We start from the raw sequence: 23,701 nt of genomic DNA on the forward strand, positions 1-23,701 counted from the left end.
AGAAGCAGGATATCGTGATCCAACAAACGAACTCTTCATTCAAGCAAATACATTAAAATTTATGGGTATTGTATATATAAAAATATTGGAAATAATTTACAGAGTATTAAATAAAAGTCTTCCCTCTGGTATTCAGAAATTATTTAAGTTAAGGGAGGGTAAATATAATTTAAGAGGTGTATTTATTTTTGAATGTGCTAAAGAAAGAACTAATGTAAAATCCAGGTTTGTTTTTGTTACGGGTGTGAAACTATGGAATGGCCTAAATGATAATTTCAAATTATGTACTTCTCTGGTGAGCTTCAAGCGAACTTTAAAACAGAAGATTATAAATGATTATTGTATCAATTCTGTATATAAAAAAGTAAGTTTATATTGTTAGATAAGATTTCTTTGTAATCATGTACTGTACATGCTATGTATGTTTATGTGTTTGGATGTAGATGCATATGTATATATCTTTTTTTTCCCATGTAAAGCTGATTCTCTAGACATATGTCAAGAAGAACAGCATAGGTAAATATAAGCCTTAGCTTCTGCCTATTCCTTTTTTGGTCATTTATTTGATTGTGGATTTGATTCTATCAATTTTGTAAATTTACCAAAATAAACCATTCATTCATTCAATAAAAAGTCAGAAACATTGATGATAAAATATGTATCGTTTTATTCTAACATGTACCTTCATGCCACAGTCGGTTCTCGTCCTAAGCTTTGGATTACAAATTTCAGACATTTTACTGTATAAAGTCCACATTTAACTGAAAAACAGCGACTGGAGGAATGAGCAGTTAAACTCCCAAAATGCTTTATGCACAAATAACACTCGGATAATATCTTCTTTTCTCAATAGAATAAAATGATATTTGAATAACATTTATACACCAAGACTGGGATCTCAATCACAATATAGTACTGGAAATGTGGTAATGCAGTCCAGTCAGGAACATTCAAGATGTCAAAAACCTACAGTGAGAACAAAGGGATAGGGGAGAGCGCCCCCATCTGGACATGCATGGAAATGTATGAAACACAAATGGCTCTTTAAACTAATACTAGCTGAACAGTAGAAAAATACAAACTTAAACAATATGCCTTAGAAATGAGTAATAATTTATATTTTGCACTGCACCTGCCCTCCCAAAAACACACATCGCATATACACAAAAAGTGTCTTGGGGTCTAATACTGATTTCCATTGATAGTTTACTACAAAAATCCCTTTAAGCATCCTTTTCCTACCACTTACCATTCATAATCATACAAACAATAGTGCATGCAGTCTGTACACTGGTACATGCTGTGTCCAGAATCACCACAAGGGGGAGCTCTAAATGACAAAGCTTATGGGCAAAATGCAGAAGGATAGACTCATGTTGGACCTAAAACATGAGTCACATGGTCATGTTTTCAGATTCAGTACAAGGTGTAGTTGTATATTATAGTTAATTAAAAAAATAAAATAAAAATCTTCATTACCTCAAGGCTTTGCTGTACTGAATAAGAGTAATACTATACAAAATAACACATAGATCAGATATCTCAGGTCTTATCAGTGATTTTGGACACAGCATTTTAAACATTTGTTGTCATGGAGACAGATGAACGGGGGTCAAATTCTCGATGCCTAATTTAACTAATTTGGCGTCTTAACATCTAGGAAAACTTGAGATGTTTACACAGATATAATACAAATTTTCAAAACAATAGCCTAGGCAAATGTCAACTTATAGAGATGATTGCACATTAAGGCACAGTGAATAAACTGTATGTCTAAATGAAGTAAACCAGGATATAATCAATGTTAGGGCGACTTAATAATGAGACAGGCCTATATGTCAAAGTCTGTGTGCTACTTTACATAAAAACAAAAGACACAACCACAGTCCCACGTGAGGAGTTCATCACCACTTTGAAAAATAGTTACATTTCCTCGTTAGGATACAAAGTCCGCATCCTTTTTGAGTTCATTTATTTATTTACAAGACAACTGCAGTCAGTGTGCTCTGTTAATTCTCCTTAATCCACTATTCGAAAGTCACTCGCTTTCAAGGAGATTATCCATTGGTTAAAAAAGACCTCCTTCCTGCACAGTTTCAAAATATCCAAATGTACACTTTGGACATGGTTAGGTTGCCAGGTCGTTCTGTTGGCTCTCTGTATATCGTATGGGGTGATTTGAAATACTGAAGCAAAGATGGTGGACTTGTCGTCTGCGAGAAAAGCAGTCTTGACCCAAACGAGCCCAAATGCACTGAAAATGGCTGGACAAAACAGATAAAAGTTGCATATAGCTGACGTGGGGATCCGTTATTGTGCTTGGGTGTGTACATGGGTGACTGCAGATACTCGGGACGCTATTTTCAGACTTCATCTTCGCTCTCCTCTTCCAGCGTCTCCTCGAAAATGCGCTCGGGGAGTCGGAAACACTCCTCGAAGAAGTTGACCAAGGACTGGCTCAGGTGCTGCCGTGTGGCCTCACTGCGGATGAAGTGGCCCTCGTCTGGGTAAATCTGAAAGACCAACAGATTAAACTGAATTTTAAATAATCTAATCTGGTTTAGTCTAAGCAGTGCTGAAGAAGTTTGCAATTTTGTTACTTAAGCAAAAGTACAGATACAGGGGTAAAAAGTCAAGTATTTAAGTACCTGTTTAAAAATGTACTTTAAGAATAAAAAGTAACAGTATTTCACACAAGTGTTCTTCATTTGTTAAAGTGTAAATCTATATATGTAATACTGATTAATACATTTTTCTTATGAATTTTGTGTGTTTATTTGTGTTTTCTCAAAGCCGAAGCTTGAACTCGAACTTTTATCACTAACATGGTAAAAATAACCCCTCAAAACATAGAAAAAGTACTTTTTACTTTTCAGTCCTGTTCAAAATGCAGTGGAGTAGAAAGTACAGATACTGCTCTCAAATGTACTGAAGTAAAAGTAAAAATTATCCACTGTAAAATGTACAGTAAAGTACACATACCTAAAAAAAAATGACTACTATAAGTACAGTACTTTACCACTTGTACTTTGTTACCTTCCACCACTGAATCTACGTGGTTAAGGTATTTTTGTTGTAGTAAACTGCTGCGTTTCAGTCGACGTCACAACATTCTATTTTACATCTCTATTTTGTTGTTGTTGTTGTAATACAGTGAGATTTGGGGTCTAAAAGAAGTTATCCGACTAAACATTTGTGAATTTACCTTTTAAATATGTCACAACAAAGTACAATGCAATCAAAATAAAATCATCTGGGCGTTTGACATCATCACACCTAGAATTTAATCCACCAAGAAGAAAAGAGCTGAGGAAATAATGATGAGGACTACTGATGTGGAACAAGTACTTTTAAGTCCTCATACAGTCGAAGTATTTACCTCGAGTTACATAAATATGAAGGATAAACAAAAGCTATAAACATATCCAAAGTGAACTTAAGGAACTCCCCATGATGTTACAATATACTGGTTCACAGTGGTGGAAGGTGACAGAGTAAAGTACTGCACTTAAGTACAATTTTTAGGTATCTGTACTTTACTTCAGTACATTTTGCAGTGGATACTTTTTACTTCTACTTCACTGCATTTGAGAGCAGTATCTGTACTTTTTGAGTTCAAACTTCAGCTTTGAGCAAAAATAAATACAAAAAAAGAAAGAAAGAAAATTGAATAAATTGATTTGGACTTTTAAATCAGTATGACTACATTTAACACTTTAACAAATGAACAACACTTGTGTGAAATACTTTTACTTTTTTACTTTTTTTTCCTTAAAGTACATTTTTAAACAGGTACTTATATAGTCGATTTTTTCATGTGGTACTACAGAGCTGAGTACTTCATTCACCACTGCTAGTTTCTCTGAAGTAACATTGACGCCACACTATTGTTGAACACTAGGGGGCAGGATTCACTAACTTTAACTTTAACTCCTTACCAGGTATAAAATGTACCATGTTGAAATGAACACACTTTTAACTGTGGTCTAGAAAATATATACAAGTATTTTGGATGAATGGTATCTATCTAAATGTAGTATACTCCAAAGACATTTATAGTTTAATATTTATGTGCCTGTATGATACAAACACTACTATCACAAGTAAAAGTAAAAGGCAGTGGACATTGTTTTATTATATTAATGATGTCACAAAACAGTAATGTTTGTTTGTACAAAAATACCACTGACATTAGGCATCACTTCACTACATAAGCAAATACTATGAGGATATTTGATCTGCCAGTCACCTGTACTGCTACTACTACTGCTACTACTATTACTATTACTACTACTATTACTACTAGTTCTACTACTACTACTACTACTACATAATCAAATACCATGAGGACATTTGGGCACATCTGATCTGTCACTCACCTGTATGTGGGTCTATACTGAGCTCAGTTATAGAGTGGACAGAGCAGGGGTGCATTGTGGGTAAATTGGATTAGTCATTGAGTGGCTGCTCCAGCTGAGAGCCCCAGGGAGAAGAGCAGGTGATCCAGAGGCAGAGTGTGTGTACATGTGTGTTATGTGTGTATGACAGTGTGTGTGTACATGTATGTGTTATGTGTGTTATGTGTGTATGACAGCGTGTATGTACATGTGTGTGTTATGTGTGTATGACAGTGTGTATGTACATGTGTGTGTTATGTGTGTATGACAGCGTGTATGTACATGTGTGTGTTATGTGTGTATGACAGTGTGTATGTACATGTATGTGTTATGTGTGTTATGTGTGTATGACAGTGTGTGTGTACATGTGTGTGTTATGTGTGTATGACAGTGTGTGTGCACATGTGTGTGTTATGTGTATATGACTGTGTGGATGTACATGTGTGTGTTATGTGTGTATGACAGTGTGTACATGTGTGTGTTATGTGTATATGACTGTGTGTATGTACATGTGTGTGTTATGTGTATATGACTGTGTGTGTGTACATGTGTGTGTTATGTGTGTATGACAGTGTGGATGTACATGTGTGTGTTATGTGTATATGACTGTGTGTGTGTACATGTGTGTGTTATGTGTGTATGACAGTGTGGATGTACATGTGTGTGTTATGTGTGTATGACAGTGTGTACATGTGTGTGTTATGTGTGTATGACTGTGTGTGTGTACATGTGTGTTTTGTGTGTATCACTGTGTGTATGTATACGTGTGTTATGTGTGTATGACAGTGTGTGTGTACATGTGTGTGTTATGTGTGTATGACAGTGTGTGTGTACATGTGTGTGTTATGTGTGTATGACAGTGTGTGTGCACATGTGTGTGTTATGTGTGTATGACTGTGTGTATGTACATGTGTGTGTTATGTGTGTATGACAGTGTGTACATGTGTGTGTTATGTGTGTATGACAGTGTAGATGTACATGTGTGTGTTATGTGTATATGACTGTGTGTGTGTACATGTGTGTGTTATGTGTGTATGACAGTGTGGATGTACATGTGTGTGTTATGTGTGTATGACAGTGGGTGTGTACATGTGTGTGTTATGTGTGTATGACAGTGTGTACATGTGTGTGTTATGTGTATATGACTGTGTGTGTGTACATGTGTGTGTTATGTGTGTATGACAGTGTGGATGTACATGTGTGTGTTATGTGTGTATGACAGTGTGTACATGTGTGTGTTATGTGTGTATGACAGTGTGTACATGTGTGTGTTATGTGTGTATGACAGTGTGTACATGTGTGTGTTATGTGTGTATGACAGTGTGTACATGTGTGTGTTATGTGTGTATGACAGTGTGTAAATGTGTGTGTTATGTGTGTATGACAGTGTGTACATGTGTGTGTTATGTGTGTATGACAGTGTGTACATGTGTGTGTTATGTGTGTATGACAGTGTGTACATGTGTGTGTTATGTGTGTATGACAGTGTGTACATGTGTGTGTTATGTGTGTATGACAGTGTGGATGTACATGTGTGTGTTATGTGTGTATGACAGTGTGTACATGTGTGTGTTATGTGTGTATGACAGTGTGGATGTACATGTGTGTGTTATGTGTGTATGACAGTGTGTACATGTGTGTGTTATGTGTGTATGACAGTGTGGATGTACATGTGTGTGTTATGTGTGTATGACAGTGTGTACATGTGTGTGTTATGTGTGTATGACAGTGTGGATGTACATGTGTGTGTTATGTGTGTATGACAGTGTGTACATGTGTGTGTTATGTGTGTATGACAGTGTGGATGTACATGTGTGTGTTATGTGTGTATGACAGTGTGTACATGTGTGTGTTATGTGTGTATGACAGTGTGTACATGTGTGTGTTATGTGTGTATGACAGTGTGTACATGTGTGTGTTATGTGTGTATGACAGTGTGTACATGTGTGTGTTATGTGTGTATGACAGTGTGTACATGTGTGTGTTATGTGTGTATGACAGTGTGTACATGTGTGTGTTATGTGTGTATGACAGTGTGTACATGTGTGTGTTATGTGTGTATGACAGTGTGTACATGTGTGTGTTATGTGTGTATGACAGTGTGTACATGTGTGTGTTATGTGTGTATGACAGTGTGTACATGTGTGTGTTATGTGTGTATGACAGTGTGTACATGTGTGTGTTATGTGTGTATGACAGTGTGTACATGTGTGTGTTATGTGTGTATGACAGTGTGGATGTACATGTGTGTGTTATGTGTGTATGACAGTGTGTACATGTGTGTGTTATGTGTGTATGACAGTGTGTACATGTGTGTGTTATGTGTGTATGACAGTGTGTACATGTGTGTGTTATGTGTGTATGACAGTGTGTACATGTGTGTGTTATGTGTGTATGACAGTGTGTACATGTGTGTGTTATGTGTGTATGACAGTGTGTACATGTGTGTGTTATGTGTGTATGACAGTGTGTACATGTGTGTGTTATGTGTGTATGACAGTGTGTACATGTGTGTGTTATGTGTGTATGACTGCTCACCTGTAAAGTGTAGTTGGCCTTTGCATTAATGAGTCTGGAGATGAATTTTGCCGTGTGCTGGAAATGGACTTTTTCTGGAAGACAGAAGTATAATTGTTAGGTTGCAACTTTCAACAGCAAAAAACAAAACAAAAAAACAACTCAAGTATTTTAAATCATTTTCATATCAAGAGCCTATTCCTGTTTATCAGTGTATATGTATTTCTTCAAACCGACACCCAATAAAAACACACATCAACAGGTCAAAAACAGCACTTTATTGCAAAACTCTACAGTATTTGAGACAGTAGCCAAAAGTGTATAAATAAATATCCACTTTCGCCAGCTATAGATTTGCTGTGTGTTTTAAATAAAGAGGTTCTTCTTTGCAATTGTGGTGGAGTTTGTATAAAAAAAAGTGTAAAAAACAAATGTTCAAATTTAACGTGCAACAACAAAAACATAGAGTAAGAATAACTACTATCATATCCATGGATTTTAAAATAGCCATCTCCATAGAAACAACTTATTTAAAAGATAGTATTATATCTTTTGAATGGTGAAAAGTCCTCAAAATGTCACCAGGAAGCTGAAATCCAGGACTAGCTTAAGCTCATCAGTGTCTGTGTGTGCAGTATAGTATATTAAGCCAGACTTAGTTGGCCTGGTTTGATGCTGTTGTATTAAATAGGGCAGCAGGTGTAGCCAAAGCGTTTGTCACTGTATGATGCTGCAGGGGGCGGAGCTAAAAACACACAGGACTTACCGTCGGCCGTGGGGTGGATGATGAGGAACTTGTTGTCCATGAACTGAGAAGCTCTGTGCTCTAAATTAGCCATCTGAGAAAACGAGAGACCAGAAATGAACTTATATGAAGTTTAGAGATGACATAGAGTGTAGAGTACAAGGAGGTCAGTTTGTTACTTCACACTTTAATAGTATTATTTACTTACAGTAGATATAGTAACCAATACGACTACTAGTACGACTGCTGCTAGTACTACTACTACGGCTGCTAAACTACTACTGCTATGACCACCACTACCACTATAACTACTACTAGTACTACTACTCCTACTGCTGCTGCTGCTACTACTATTACTATTACTGCTACTACAGCTGCTGCTACTACAACTACCACTACTACTACTATGGCTACAAAACTACTACTGCCGCTACTACTACTATGACTGCTGCTGCTGCTACTACTACTACTACTGCTACGGCCACCACTACTACTACAACTGCTGTTACTAATACTACTATGACCACCACTACTACTGCTACTGCTACTACTACTACCACAGCTGCTAAACTACAACTGCTACTACTGCTACGACCACCACCACTACCACTACTACTGCTACTACTACTACTACTACTACTACTACTACTACTACTACTACTACTACTACTACTAATATGACTGCTACTATTACTATTACTGCTACTGCTGCTACTACTACTATGGCTGCTGCTACTTCTACTGCTACTTGTATCATGTTACTATTACTAATACAACTGAATGAATAAACTTTAGCTCTTGTTATTTGAGTTGTTGCTTCATATTAATAAGAGGTAAAAAAATACACAATATGTTATATCTGTCGTGAATGAAAATACACTATAAATATTGAGGTAAAAGTCTGAAGTTTGCTCAAAAATATATGCAAAAAGTCTTACAGTGTAGGCTCTTGGGTCGGGTTTAGGGAGGCCGAGGTACCGCTCTGAAAACGCCGACGCTGTGAAGGACAAAGCACGTTCATGTGGTCATTACTCTGAATATAAACACGTCCACGAATACATTGGGTTTTCTAATTTTAGAGACAATTTACAAATTTCCCATTTTAAAAATTCAAATATATTTCATAATTTCCATATTTTTGACTGTGGGAGGTGCAGTATGATGTACAAGTGAAGATTAGGGCTGAACAATTTGGGAAAAAAAGCGATTAGATTTGAGATTTATGTTTTAATGATAGGATTGTGTTCAAAGGGAGGGCATCTGACACACAGGGGCATTTCAGAACATGCTTGTACAGATCTAAACGACAGCTTTTACGCAGAATTAGAACAGGATATTTTGTTGTTTGTGGATGAAATAATGGTACATCAAAAAGTGACGCCTGGGTAGTAGAGAAAAATAGTAGCAATGATTCAAATACAGTGCAACAGTGTAAATTATAATCATTCATTTTGTTTAGTTGGAGAGAAAGAACAGACATATTAAAGATGCAGTATGTCTGTCTATCTCCACCTGGCTTAGCTACAGGTCAAGTCTGTGGAAAGGCGACCCAGCTCAGAGTAAGACCGTATGTATTTAAGAGACATTTGAGAACTAAAAAACAACCCCTAACTGAATAAAAGCGAGATAGACATGTTTAAAGCCATACTGTGGTACATTGAAGTCATGTCAAGCAGGTGGCGGACCCTCTACCAGCAAGCTAACCTGCTATCTAGCACATTCTGAACAGGAAGTGATCATGGTTGCGCTTCAGCTCTGACTCCAATTCACTTTCTATTGAAAAACTGTCAGGCTGTCAAGCTCATATTTTTTCTTAAAATATTCGTATTAACCCTCTACACGATCCTGGTGTTTTTATTTCACTATTGTGTCTGTAAATCCAGATATGAACATTAATAACACACAAATCAGACGCCTTCTTTCCCCAAGGTCGCTCCCGCTAGCCTTAGCAACAAGTTTGATTGACAGCGTTGCTAAGCACCCACTCCCTGCTAAACCAGTGGTGCGGGCGAGAAGGGGCGTTACCTTCAATGACCTCACTCTGGATTGGCTCTTTGGTTGTTATGATACTCACGGTCGGAATTCTAAATAAGGAAGTCGGCTCTGGATTCGCCGCTATTACCTCTCGAGCCTTGATTAGCTTCATTTGACTGGAACCGAATGTTTTTAGAAATGAGGCTTTTCCATAGACATTGGATTTTAAGTCTTGCACCTAAATATTTCAGTCGCTACCAATGCACAGCCCCTTAAGTATACAGCAGGTATACTTAACTAAACAACCATCATATCTTATTATACCTAGCCCCTTGTTCACTCCCACCATGTTTGCTAACAATGTGTGCCGCTGTGTCTCTCTGCGTTGTAACTTATGAGTAAACAAACTTAGCATTCAGCGCTAGTACACAAACCTCTTACCGTATAATTCAAAGTCCGTGATGGGAGAGAGAACGGCTCCACACTTTACAGCCGACCCCTCTCCCGCGCTCAGGAGCAGACTGGTGATGTAGCCTCCGTACTCCTAACCATCACAAATATGTTTAGATTTTAAAGCAGAAAAGAATGGATATAGCCACATTTGTATGGTAATGTTATTCAGCCAACAAACAAAGCGATGCAGGATATGAATAAGTAAGTAGAGAACGCTTACCTTGCCATAAGCTCCAACCCTGGTCTTGTCGATGTAGGGTTCTCTCAACATCAGACTATAATAAAAAAAATATATATATTATTCAGAATGCAGCAGACATGGTAAGTGTACTAATGACCTATGTATAAACAGCACCCAAAGCTAACAGTTGTTTTTGCGTAAGATTATGTGTCCCCAGATATGAGGTAAACGTGTTCAGATCAAATGCAGTTTTATAACACTGATTTATTCTTACTTACTGAAATAATGGACATGGTGGACAAGATGTTTATGTTATAAGTTTGTGTTTTATTCCTCAAAATGATTGTCCTATCAGAAAGCATGAGTCTCATTTGGGTTGCCAGTTTCAATGCTACAATCCAGTTGGTTTAAACCTAAATGGAGGTTTCACATGAGGAGCAGCCTGTCTGTTTAATGAGAATGAGAAAACTTGTATGTGTTCACTATCTGCAGGTTAATGCTCTGGTAACCCAGGCTCTGATGTGATTATAGAACGTATGAAACAGTAAGAGCAGACACTTCATACAGTTGCTTTAAGTCTTTAAGTCTTAGTTAATGCTTTATAAAGACTATTCAAAATGTTGTTGCCAAATGTGGCCCAAAGTAACAAAAGTTGCTCTCACATCACTCCTGTCACTATCACACATACTTGACAGCGTCTCTCTGATCCTGCTCTTCGTAAATTCCCAGTCTCTTCTGAATCCGGTGCAGGAGGTTGGTTCCCTGGAAGCCGCTGCCTCTGCCGTCCACACGAAGGACCACTGCCCCAAAACTGCTCACCAGGACCGTGGACCAGTCCAGATGGAACTGCTCTGACACCGACTGGCCACCAGGGGTCCCATCGCTGCAGCAAAACAGACAACTCAGCAGTAAGTGAAGGATCAAATGTGGTATTATAGTAGAACTACATATCCTTTAAAAGTGCTCTATGTAACTTTTCTGGTGGTCGGTCCGATCTCTATGGAATGCCTGGAATGCTCCACAATATGGCATTAAAGCATATATATCTATTCATATCATTTATATTTTGTTCTAAAGTCAATCCCTTGAAAAACATGAATAGATCTGACCTGTAACTTGGTCAAGTGGCATCACCTGCTTGTCTTTACACTTTACTTTAATGCCATATTGTGGAACATTCTAGGACAGGCATGTCCAGAAGGGTCACATATGGCTCTCAGACCATTTCTTTCTTAGCCCTCTGGCCAAAATGACCAAAAGCAGTACTTTTTTACTGGACGTTGACACCGTGTTCTAGGCAGAGCAATATCACCAACGGTTCATATAAACAGTACAGACATTTAGGCTGAAATCAGCTGCACTAATGTTTAGCCCACAGTGTTTTTCAATGTCATAGCCATAGGCATTGACGTAGTTCAAAGACAGTGTCTGCGTTTGTTTACTAAAAACATAAAGTCACTGGTGAGTCATGTTTGGTTTTACTCACACGAGCAGCAGGAGAGGATAGTGAGATGTGTCCATGAAGCCCGCGGGTTTCAGAATCTGCATTGACAGAACTGTAAAACAAAACACCAAAGTCACAAAAATGTAACTGAACACAAAATATCACAGATCTACCAGAACATCATGAGTGTTATCACTGTCTGATCTCTTACTGTAGTCGTCCATGTTGACCTCCTTGTATTCCACTGTGGGCATCTGCATTGAGTCCAGGATCCTCCTCAGGTAATCATTGTTTTCTAGTCTGTACACTTCTACAATACCTGTAAACAAAGTCATATAGTTTCAACTTTATTTAACCAATGTATGTCAACTAAGTCATAAATGGCCCGCCCAGGGTCTGAGGTCAATCTCCTCCACATTTTCCCCATACACTTTTTATGTATGAACACTCATGACGTGATCATTTTTAGTCCAAAGAGCATTTTGACAACTTAAAATTCAACTAAATGTCTTTCTGACTTTGCAGTTGATAAAGTATAAAAAAAAACAACTTTATTTTATGTGTTTAATTTGGATTAGTTCCCACAGAACTGATTAGCCCGTTTAGTTTTCAAACTTTTAATATTATCATTATTTCATTTTTAAATTTTTTTTTTTTAAAGAAAATTGCCTGGGAAATTTACCTCAGAAACCTTGTGAACAGTGACTCCCGATAATATATTATTATTACTACTACCACAAATATTACTACTAAAAACTACTAAAACTAATTCTACTACTATTAGATTTTTGTTCTTTTTTCTTTTACTACTATTACATTATATTACTGTGTGCTCAATGATAAATACTCACTCTCTCCATCCTGTGCGTCTTCATCGATCTGTGTCCTGAATATCGACACAAACGGGACGTCTGGACCTGAAGGAAAAATGATTCATTATTAAAGGTGTGTAAGTTTTTACTGCAGATAAATACTGTGGAACATTCCAGGCAAAGCAATAACATCACCATGGAAACAAGCAGGTAATGTTTCCTCTGCAGAAAAAAAAAACATTCACTTTTCAAAATGTCTGACACATTTTACATCAACAACACGCCTTATAACTAAAAGCTGAACATAAACACGCTGACTTCCTTTACACTGAATATGTCTCACATTTAAGGGCAGCTCTCGATGCAAACTGAGGAAAACTTTGAGCAAACTTTTTAATCATATCCTTCGTTCAAGCAAGGTTAGCTTAATTAAACAGGTTATTTTGAATGCATAATTAGAGTAGCATTGACTTTTAACACTCCACCTCTCCTCCGCTCAGGGGGAGAGCTACGTTTACACACTGGAGAGGTGTCTACAGATTGCATATTTGTTTCAGTAACAACATCTTGTGAAATATTAACTTCAAGGTAAAGCACGTGAAAACAAAGGGCAAAGGAAAAGGGTGGTGCGAGTACGCTTAAAATACTCACAGATGCTATAAAATAAGTTAAATATATGCAATGTGAATTCAATAAGTATTCAAAATTAAGATCTGAACTTCAACTTATGTAAGAAATGTAAGACCAGGGATGATGGCAGATGAGTACACAGGTACACATGTTTGTACAACTATAATACTAAGAAACAGAACGAGATCTGCAGTTACGACGGCGGCTTTGGGAAGGACAGTGGTACTACTCTCATATACAGTACATTCATTTATCTATATATATATACTTAATGATTAGTCTGTTGGGACATGAAGGACAACCAGAAAAGGAATACTTGACTGAAAGTACAGAGAGAAATATGTGAACTTGTAGTAGGATAGGAGTAGTAGTAGAAGTAGTATTAGTAGTAGTAGTAGTAGTAGTAGCAGTAGCTGTACTAATAGTAGTAGTAGTAGTGGTAGCAGTAGTAGGAGTAGGATAGGAGTAGGAGTAGTAGTAGTTGTAGTAGTAGCTGTAATAGTAGTAGTATTAGTAGTAGTAGTAGTAGTAGTAGCAGTAGCTGTACTAATAGTAGTAGTAGTAGTGGTAGCAGTAGTAGGAGTAGGATAGGAGTAGGAGTAGTAGTAGTTGTAGTAGTAGCTGTAATAGTAGTAGTAGTAGTAGTAGCAGTAGTAGCAGCAGCAGTAGTAGAAGTAGTAGTAGTAGTAGTAGGAGTAGTAGTAGTTGTAGTAGTAGCTGTAATAGTAGTAGTAGTAGTAGTAGCAGTAGTAGCAGCAGTAGTAGAAGTAGTAGTAGTAGCAGTAGTAGTAGTAGTAGTAGTAGTAGTAGTAGTAGTAGTAGTAGTAGTAGTAGTAGTAGTAGTAGTAGTAGTAGTAGTAATAGTGGTAGTAGTAGTAGTAGTAGTAGTAGTAGTAGAAGTAGTAGTAGTAGTAGTAGTAGTAGTAGAAGTAGTAGTAGTAGTAGTAGTAGTAGTAGTAGTAGTAGTAGTAGTAGTAGTAGTAGTAGTAGTAGTAGTAGTAGTAGTAGTAGTAGTAGATACCTTTGCATTCAAGCAGGAAGTAGGTCATGTTGAGGCTGAAGGATCCACTCACATATCCACACGTGTTGGGGAGTGAACAGGTCAGACAGCGACGGTTAAAGGAGCCGGACGTGTCGGCACTTTAACACACGACAGAGGAGACGAGTTTGGATGTGATTTATAGTCAAAATGTCACTGTGGCTCCAAACATGAAAACATCACATTTACCTGTACAGATGTCTTCTCTTTGGCCCATCCTCTGTGCTCAAGAAGTATCTGTAAGAACATCACACACACACACACACACCCCCCCCACACACACACACACACACACACATGCACGCACACCCACACACACACACACACAAAAACATGAAAATTATGTCAAATTCCTTAAAGATTTGAGGCATTTAATTTAAAGCAACAGAACAGAACATCGTTGAAGGTCACGCCTAAAGGCTTTTTTGATTCTGATGACAAAATACTAGTTTCAACAGTTATTCTTATACTACATATATTTTTATAACTGTATAGACTCGAGGGCTCTTAAATTGGAAATACAATGTAAACAAACACAAAAATCATCACATAACCTTTTTAAAGTGGAGAGTGAAAATGTGAGTGTAAAAGTCCGGTGTGGTGTGAGTGAGACGACGCTTCAGTCAGGACCCAAACTGTGGAATGATCTGATGAGGCTGAGTCACATTTAGTTTGGTCGAAAAATATAATAAAATGTGATGCTAATGTGCAGCTGCTGTCTCCAAATCTGGCAACTCTCTTAGCACAACAACCAAACAGAAAGACTGGTCTTTTATGCATCCCTCGCTCCCTCTCACTCTTTCTCAGTCTGTCTCTCTCACACTCCTCTTCTCTCTTTCTATCACACACACACACACACACACACACACACTCACACTACCTTTTCTTCTCTCAAGTTCTCTCTCTGCCTCTGGCGCTACTGCACTCTCTATCACACCCACTTCCCACTTCCCCCTTCTCCTCATCTCCCTCTCTCCCTCTTCCTCCTCCTCTCCCTCTCCTCTTCTACTCCTCTCCCTCTCTTCCTCTCTCCTCCTCCTCTCCCTCTCTCCTCCCCTCCACTTCTCCTCCTCCCCTCCCCTCCTACTCTTCTCTCCCTCTCTCCATCTCCTCCTCTCCTCCTCTCCTTCTATCCCTCTCTTCCTCCTCCTCCTCCTCTCCCTCTCTCCCTCGTTTCCTCTCCTCCTCTCCCTCTCTCCCTCGTTTCCTCTCCTCCTCTCCCTCTCTCCCTCGTTTCCTCTCCTCCTCTCCCTCTCTCCCTCCTCTCCCTCCTCTCCCTCTATCCCTCTCTTCCTCCTCTCCCTCTCTCATCTTATGCTCACCCTCCCCTCCTCCTCCTCTCTTCCTCTCCTCTTCTCCCTCTCCTCTCCTCTTCCTCTTCTCCTCCACTCCTCTCCTCCTGTCCCTCCTCCTCCTCTCCTCTCTCTCCCTCTTCTCCTCTCCCCCTCCTCCTCTCCCTCCCCTCCTCCTCCCCTCCTCTTTTCCCCCTCTCCTCCTCACCCTCCCCTCCTCTCTTCCCCCTCTCCTCCTCACCCTCCCCTCCTCTCTTCCTCTCCTCTTCTTCTCCTCCTCCCCTCTCTCCTCCTCCCCTCCTCTTCCTCCTCTTCTTCCTCCTCCTCTTCCTCCTCCTCTTCCTCCTCCTCCTCCTCCTCCTCCTCCCCTCCTCTCCCCCTCTCCCTCTCTCCTTCTCCTCCTCCTCTCCCTCTCCTCCTCCTCTCCCCCTCTCTCTCTGTCCCTCTCTCCCTCTCCTCCTCCTCCCCTCCTCTCCCTCTCCTCCTCCTCTCCCCCTCTCCCTCTCTCCCTCTCCCCCCCTCCCCCTCTCTCCTCCTCCTCCCCTCCTCCTCCCTCTCTCCCCCTCTCTCCCCCTCTCTCCCCCTCTCCTCTCTCCTCCTCCTCTCCTCCTCCCCCCCCCCCCTCCTCCCTCCTCCCCCTCCCCCCCCCCCCCCTCCCTCTCTCCTCCTCTCTCTCTCCTCTCTCCTCCTCTTCCTCTCCCCCCCTCTCCCTCTCCTCCTCCCCTCCCCTCCTCTCCTCCTCCTCCTCCCCTCCTCCTCCTCTCCTCTCCCTCTCCCTCTCCCTCTCTCCCTCTCTCCCCCTCTCCCTCTCCTCCTCTCTTCCTGTGTGTGTGATCTGTCCATGGTGCTGAATCTTTGTCAACAAAACTCTGGCAAACCACGCGCTGTTTTTATTCAATGTGAAAATAAAAAAAAACTCGAGGCTGCACTGCATGATTATTTTGGCTAAAACTGAGGCAAATGAAATTGTTTTGCTGAAATGGAAATGTGAATTATAAAAGAATGAGAAAATTGCCACAAATGTATCAACCAAAGTGGCTGTTTTGGGCAGGATGGGAAAACTGTGAGATAAATCCATGTCCTTGTGTCATTCAGCTCTGCTCTTCCTCCATGTTTAAAACCATCATCACTTCATTAAAGTAACTACACTGAAAACATGCAAATAATAAGACTCAAGATAAGATTATACAGGACTCAAAACAACATGAGATCAATGCACAAACACAGTATTTAAGTTATCTAATTCAGTGGTTCTCAAATATTTCACACCAAGCACCACCTAAGAAAATATTTGGACTTTTAAGTACCACCCCATCTAAACCAGGTCTAAAAATGGGACTACACATGAGATATAGTAGTTCTAATGCAGGACTAACCCAAAGAAGGACAAAATGTGGATTAAACTGACTAAATTCAGTAAATATTTGTACTACAGACTAATCCACATACCACCTGAAGGAGCTCGGGTACCACCAGTAGTACATGTATCCAGTGGTGGAATGTAATAACGTAAAAGTATTAACATACTGTGCTGAAGTACAAATTTAAGGTATCTGTACTCTATTTAAGTACATTTTACAGTGGATACTTTTTACTTTTACTTCACTACATTTGAGAGTAGTATCTGTATTTTCTACTTCGCAATTTTCTTTTTTAACAGGGTTGAAAAGTATTTCATATTTTTTTAGGATCGCCGAGAGGTTTATTTTTACCATGTTCATAATTTGAGCAAACAAAAATATACAAATCAAAAAAGTAAAAAAAAAAATGATTCAGTTGTTTCTGTTGAACAAAATTCAGCACAAATTTGTATCAAAATCACCAAATTTGAAGCTTTGTAATGCCTCAAAATCTGTTAGAAATACATGTACTTTTTACCCTGTAAGTACATTTTTAAACGGGTACTTTAATACTTTTACTTAAGTAGATTTTTTATGTGATACTTTTGCTTGAATATCTGTTTTGCCCCAGTATCTGTAATTTTACTAAAGTAACAAAAAGTACTGCTTCCACCACTTCATGTACCACAGGCTGAGAAACACTCATCTAGTCTCGTCCATGTGTCTCGTCCATGTGTCTCATCCGTGTGTCTTGTCCGTGTGTCTCGTCCATGTGTCTGGTCCCTGTGTCTCATCCGTGTGTCTCGTCCATGTATCTTGTCTGTGTGTCTCATCCGTGTATCTTGTCCATGTGTCTCGTCCATGTGTCTTGTCCATGTGTCTCATCCCTGTGTTTCGTCCGTGTGTCTCATCCGTCTATCTTGTCCATGTGTCTCATCCGTGTGTCTCATCCCTGTGTCTCGTCCGTGTGTCTCGTCCATGTATCTTGTCCATGTGTCTCGTCCCTGTGTCTCGTCCGTGTGTCTCGTCCGTGTGTCTCGTCTGTGTGTCTCGTCCGTGTATCTTGTCTGTGTGTCTCATCCGTGTATCTTGTCCATGTGTCTCATCCATGTGTCTCATCCGTGTGTCTTGTCCGTGTGTCTCGTCCATGTGTCTTGTCCGTGTGTCTCGTCCATGTGTCTTGTCCATGTGTCTCATCCGTGTGTCTCGTCCATGTGTCTGGTCCCTGTGTCTTGTCCGTGTATCTCGTCCATGTGTCTGGTCCCTGTGTCTCGTCCGTGTGTCTTGTCCGTGTGTCTCGTCCGTGTGTCTCGTCCGTGTATCTTGTCCATGTGTCTCGTCCCTGTGTCTCGTCTGTGTGTCTCGTCCATGTGTCTCGTACACATATCTTGTTCATGTGTCTTGTCCATGTGTCTCATACACGTGTCTTGTTCATGTGTCTCATCTATGTGTCTCGTCCGTGTGTCTCGTGGACTGGACTCACATGAGCTGGCTCTCCTCATTAAAGGCCAGGACCTGCGTCACGTCCCAGTCTCCAGATGTGATGGACTGTAGTGTGTCTGTGCTCGTGTTCACCTGAGGACGACACAAACACGTCAAACACACTCAGAGGACATGTTCAAAGAGTCCTCCAAGAGTTCAAATTCAAACATGTCCTCTCAGTGCAGTCAGTACCTGTGAGGTGGACATGGAGATGTGGAAGAACTTTCCCCTCCCGCCTTGAGGAATGGCACGAGTGAAGAACAGCTTCAGACCGTCTCTAGAAAACAGCGGACTCTCATTCTAAACAAACAGGACAAAGTACGTACATATTAAAACTTACTACTTCAGGAGTAGGACAAATATTAGTACTTTCAGTGTATGATGTTTTTGAAAATTGCCCTTTTTAAAGATACTGATTGATAAAAATAGATGATACATTACATTTTTTTCATTTTTTTAATAGGTTTTCTAGATAAACCAAATAAACCAGATGAAGCGGGGAGCGGGTCTGGAGAGTAGAAGGGGGCAGAAAACTCAAATTGGACAAAACATTACACACTGAGACACAGTTACACACTGAGACCAGGGACAGTTGCATTATAACCACATAATAGAACACAGATACAGTATATCTCTGCTATGTAATCCTAACCCCAATTTGACAAAGTAAAAAGTAAAACAGCAACAACTTTTCAACTAATCTCAACCTAAACTGTGTTCTCACCTGTGTGTGCAGCCATCCCTCACTTTCATCTTCATGTTTCTGCAAGACACAGTATTATTTATTACATACACGTATATAATAAGTCACATGTATAATAATAATAATAATAATAATAATAATAATAATGGCAACAACAACTATTATTATTATTATTATTATTATTATTATTATTGTTATTATTATTATTATTATTATTATTATTATTATTTTCACTTGTAATGTTCTTTATAAGCTGGTCAAAGCCTCTCAAAGTACTCCATTCCTTCATTATTTATTCACTCCACACTCAGTAATGGTAAGACACTATTGTAGCCACAGCTGCCCTGGGACGATCTGTACCATCGGCCCCTGTGATCACCACCAACACTCACACATCACATTCACACGGCTCTAATCACTGAGCCGCTGTCGCCCGAGTGTAAAGTACTCTAAACTGTTGACATTGTGATGTTGTAGTCGTACCTTGGTGCAGACTCCAGTTGTGGCCTCACACAGAGTTAGGACAGAGATATTTTGAGGACGGTTCATCCAGTTTATGGCCAGTTTTGTCGCAGTCGCCCATTTCACCATGGTAACGTAGTATTCTCTGAAAACAAAAACAAAAATCACACAATATTTAAAGGCACACTGTAAAACCTTTGCGGGTGGAAAGTCTTGTCTTTCTCCATGGAAACGAGATCAGATCTGTGGAGATCACAGTAAGAATGCATAGTTTGTTTTCAAGGTATTTTTGAGCAATAAAACACCTGTAATTCAAAAAATATATGATAGACAATACTATAAATGATTCCAGACAAGCAACAACGTCACCATGGAGACAAACTGGTGGGATATGCTTCACTAGAAAAGTTACATAGTACACCTTTATAGGTCCTATATTATGTAAAAGTGACTCTTGTGATGTTTAAGCCATGTGATAATGTTGCTACCTCATCAAAAACAGACACTTTATTATTAGTCTGTCTATCTCCAAAGCTCAAAATGCTCTGTTCCACTTTGTGATGTCATGAAGTGGTAGTTTTCAAATTAACAGCTACTTTTACCTTTAGTTCAGTAAAGATCGGCAATTCCAGAGCTGAAATGATCCAAATGATTCTAATGAAGGTGGGTGGAGTTTAAAAACACAGTGGAGCACTTCCTGTATGACCACTTGATGACATCACAAGGTGGAACAGAGAAGAAGTCGGCCTAAATACGCAGGATTTGTGCGTTAAACATGTGTGAATGAAACACAACACAACACAACTCCAGGTCTGTTTGTGATGAGGAAACAACATTATAACACAGATCAGAGAAAAGTCTAATATGGGCCCTTTAAAGAACAGGAAAATCACACCTTCAGGAGCTAAATCTGTTTCCTGGAGCCCGTCTTATCTGTTTGCATTGCCGCTCGGAGCTAATTACTAAAAGGTCAGGTGCATATTTCAAACAGCACTTGAATCATATTGTTTTAACTATTGATTAAATTTTAATTGGCTCTTGTGGAAATAGAAGGTTGTACGTAATGAGCTGCGGTACGAGCTATTTGGGTACAAGCCGCATAAACAAAGAGGAGATGAGAGCGTTAAAGGTAATGGGGACAATGCAGTAACACATTAAGTCACACACTCACCCTATTCTGGTATCGTCCGGCCTCCTCATCTCTATGGTGTGAAGCGGACCGTTCAAGTTCACCACGTATATAGTGATGACGGGGTTCTCTTCTCCGGCCTGCCGAAGGAAAACAACAACAAAACTTTTACGCATAACTGAATTGGACGCAGTCTCTGGAGTCTTTGCTGGAGGCGAATTTGAAGTAGCCACGAAAATGTATGCGTGTGTTACGATACTATACTACTATATATCGACTTACCGGTCAGTATATGAAAGCTGGAACAGATTTTGGGATCAGTATTTATCGTGTCTACATTTTATTTTGTTTTTTTTTATCCAAATACAATCCAAACAGTAAAAGACATCAGACATTTTGACTTGAGGGAAGAAAGAAAGAGGTGAAGAGTACGTGATGTGCACAAGTATTTGCATGGGAGTGTAAGTGTGTAAGTGTGTGTGTGTGGCTAGGAAAGTAATAAACAGAAACGGGAAACTAAAGAAATAAGAGGAAAAAGGTGGAAAATCAATCTAGAAAGAAGAGAAAAAATTAATAATTTCATGAGGTTCCATTTTTTTTCCTTTTCATTTCAATTTTTTTTATATATAAAGTTGTCGCTCGCTATATCGCGGTTCACCTTTCGTGGTCAGAGCTTGTCTTTTGGGTTATTTCCTGAACACATCCCACTCTGGACCACCGGGCTACTACTAAAGGTGAGCTGCTGTATGCAAATTAAATCACAAAAAAAGTGTATAAAGTGTGTGGTGAGGGGTTTTACAGCTGCAAAACATATAGAATAATTGTAAAAAATAAAGCTACTACTTCGCGGATTTCGTTATTTATAGAACGTGAACCGCACGATAAACGAGGGACCACTGTATTCGCTTTCGTGTGCACATTTTCTTTGCAGTACACAGACATTTTTAGTATTTTTTGGCTACACAGTATAAGATTTAAGCTGTAAAAGGCTGAATTACTATCTCCTGTGACTCATTACAGATACAAACTAACGACTAAACTGTTTCATTCTGCTGTTTATTTTTTGCAGCTCATGATTTTCTGACAATATTGTAGATTTAGAATTGTTTTTGTGGTTTAATTCTGCCCTTGTTTTTGTGTCAGTGGCATAAATTAGTTTCAGTATTATCGTTTATCCAACTTCAAAATGTGTTATTGTGACAGACCTCATGCGTTTGAGTATTTTTGAAAGTTTTTTAATGTTGCAGCACAATGTTAAAACTCCTCATAAAGTTATTGATGTGTAAATCTAGAGGCAGTTTAGTGTCTACAATATGTGGTATCTACACTACACAACAAATTCATAGTTTAAGTACTGGGTAGAAAGTATCCCAAAGGTCATCTGGACACTAAAAACGGACCAATGAGGTGCGTTCTTTCCCCAAGGTCACTCCCACTAGCGTTAGCAACAGGTTTGATTGCAGCTATGGGTGACGTCACTTTCCCTTAGTCCACATATTTATACTGTCTATGCTTCAGACTGAAAATGAGTTCTGGATGGGAGTAGTCTTGATTGACAGCATCCAGATGAGTAAAACCTTTACTACCATCAGTGGCTCCTGATTCCCCATTGAATTCAAATGGATCTCCCAAGTCACACATGGAGCAGTGCGACAGTGATTACAAATTGTTCACGTCTTTAGTGAGATCGGGGCTGTAAAACTATTCACACCTGCTTGTTTCTGACACTGGGTACACACGGGACCTCGACTGACGCCGGGTCTGCCTCCTGTCCCACAGCGCCACCGTGTGCTTCTTTTAAATGTGCGTGTACAGTGAGACTTATAAAGCACAGAGCACCCTGTTCTCCCACTGTCACCCAAACGCCAGTCCTGTGGGCGCTGCGATAGAACTCTATAAAACAAATGCATGCATTCAATAACCAGTCTATGTCTCTCGCTCCCTCCTCTCTCTTTCTCTTCTCTCTCTTTCTCACCCTCCTCTCTCCATCCTCTCTCTCTCCCTCCTCTCTCTCTCTCCCTCCTCTCTCTCCTCTCCCTCCTCTCTCCTCTCTCTCTCTCCCTCCTCTCTCTCTCTTCCTCTTCTCTCTCTTTCTCACCCTCCTCTCTCATCCTCTCTTTCTCCCTTTTCTCTCTCTCTCCCTCCTCTCTCCCTCTCCTCTCTCTCCCTCTTTCTCCTCTCTCTCTCCCTCCCTCCCTCCTCTCTCTCCTCTCTCCCTACTCTCTTCCTCCTCTCTCTCTCCATCCTCCCGCTCTCCCTCCTCTCCCTCTCCTCTCTCCCTCCTCTCTCTCCCTCTCTCTCTCTCTGTGCAGTGTGTACCTCTCACTCCTCTCTCCCTCCTCTCTCTCTCCCTCTCTCTCTGTGCAGTGTGTACCTCTCACTCCTCTCTCCCTCCTCTCTCTCTCCCTCTCTCTCTGTGCAGTGTGTACCTCTCACTCCTCTCTCCCTCCTCTCTCTCTCCCTCTCTCTCTGTGCAGTGTGTACCTCTCACTCCTCTCTCCCTCCTCTCTCTCTCCCTCTCTCTCTGTGCAGTGTGTACCTCTCACTCCTCTCTCCCTCCTCTCTCTGTGGACTTCAGATGGAGACGAAGAGAGTGAGAGAAAAGAGAGACGCAGACCTCCAGACCCCCGTGCATCAGGTGTAAGACAGAAGTAGTGATGTTGTACCTTTGGATAGTGGTACTCCTTCCCCATCGGGTACGGCGTCCCGGTGAACATGGGCAGCTCCATCTTTGGGACCAGACTGTCGTTGATGGTGGCATAGGCCAGTCTAGCGCCATCTGGAGACCACCAGTGGGCAATGTGGGAGTGGAAAATCTCCTCTGCAAAAGAAAGAAACAAAAGATACACTATGAAGTTTTTCTTGTACGTTACTTGTCATTAAACGTATATACTGTATCTCCATGGAAACAAGCAGATGAAGCCAACAGGTCAAATTACAGGTCAGATCTAGGGAGACACGACCCCGCTCACGATAAGAGTTGGTTCAACGTATTTTTGTAGCAATTAGTAACAAAAATGAATAAACGCAAGATAGATATGTATAATGCCATGCTGTGGAACATTTCAAATAAACGAGAAACAAGAAAAGTTACACAATGC

General features: G+C 40.1%; 1 protein-coding gene across 2 annotated transcripts in view; it reads right to left on the bottom strand.

Annotated features, from left to right (window-relative positions):
- Positions 1–645: 645 nt before the first annotated feature.
- dpp6a (dipeptidyl-peptidase 6a) overlaps positions 646–23,701 on the bottom strand; it is a 383,619-nt gene continuing 360,563 nt past the window's right edge. Inside the window, exons 9-26 of one of the 2 annotated variants that reach the window (XM_033986013.2) lie at positions 23,267–23,421; positions 20,643–20,740; positions 19,493–19,616; positions 19,031–19,069; positions 18,499–18,606; positions 18,308–18,399; positions 14,382–14,429; positions 14,175–14,293; positions 12,563–12,628; positions 11,923–12,030; positions 11,754–11,823; positions 10,956–11,150; positions 10,307–10,361; positions 10,075–10,177; positions 8,598–8,656; positions 7,681–7,753; positions 6,936–7,009; positions 646–2,513 (exon numbers count right to left, since the gene is read on the bottom strand). In XM_033986013.2, coding sequence (XP_033841904.1) covers positions 2,364–2,513; positions 6,936–7,009; positions 7,681–7,753; positions 8,598–8,656; positions 10,075–10,177; positions 10,307–10,361; positions 10,956–11,150; positions 11,754–11,823; positions 11,923–12,030; positions 12,563–12,628; positions 14,175–14,293; positions 14,382–14,429; positions 18,308–18,399; positions 18,499–18,606; positions 19,031–19,069; positions 19,493–19,616; positions 20,643–20,740; positions 23,267–23,421 — 1,736 coding nt within the window. In that variant the 3' untranslated portion in view covers positions 646–2,363. The remainder of the gene's footprint in view (positions 2,514–6,935; positions 7,010–7,680; positions 7,754–8,597; positions 8,657–10,074; positions 10,178–10,306; positions 10,362–10,955; positions 11,151–11,753; positions 11,824–11,922; positions 12,031–12,562; positions 12,629–14,174; positions 14,294–14,381; positions 14,430–18,307; positions 18,400–18,498; positions 18,607–19,030; positions 19,070–19,492; positions 19,617–20,642; positions 20,741–23,266; positions 23,422–23,701) is intronic. The other variant, XM_055230089.1, reaches the window with a different exon arrangement.

The sequence above is a fragment of the Periophthalmus magnuspinnatus genome, chromosome 20, assembly GCF_009829125.3.
Source record: "Periophthalmus magnuspinnatus isolate fPerMag1 chromosome 20, fPerMag1.2.pri, whole genome shotgun sequence".
Lineage (NCBI taxonomy): Eukaryota > Metazoa > Chordata > Actinopteri > Gobiiformes > Gobiidae > Periophthalmus > Periophthalmus magnuspinnatus.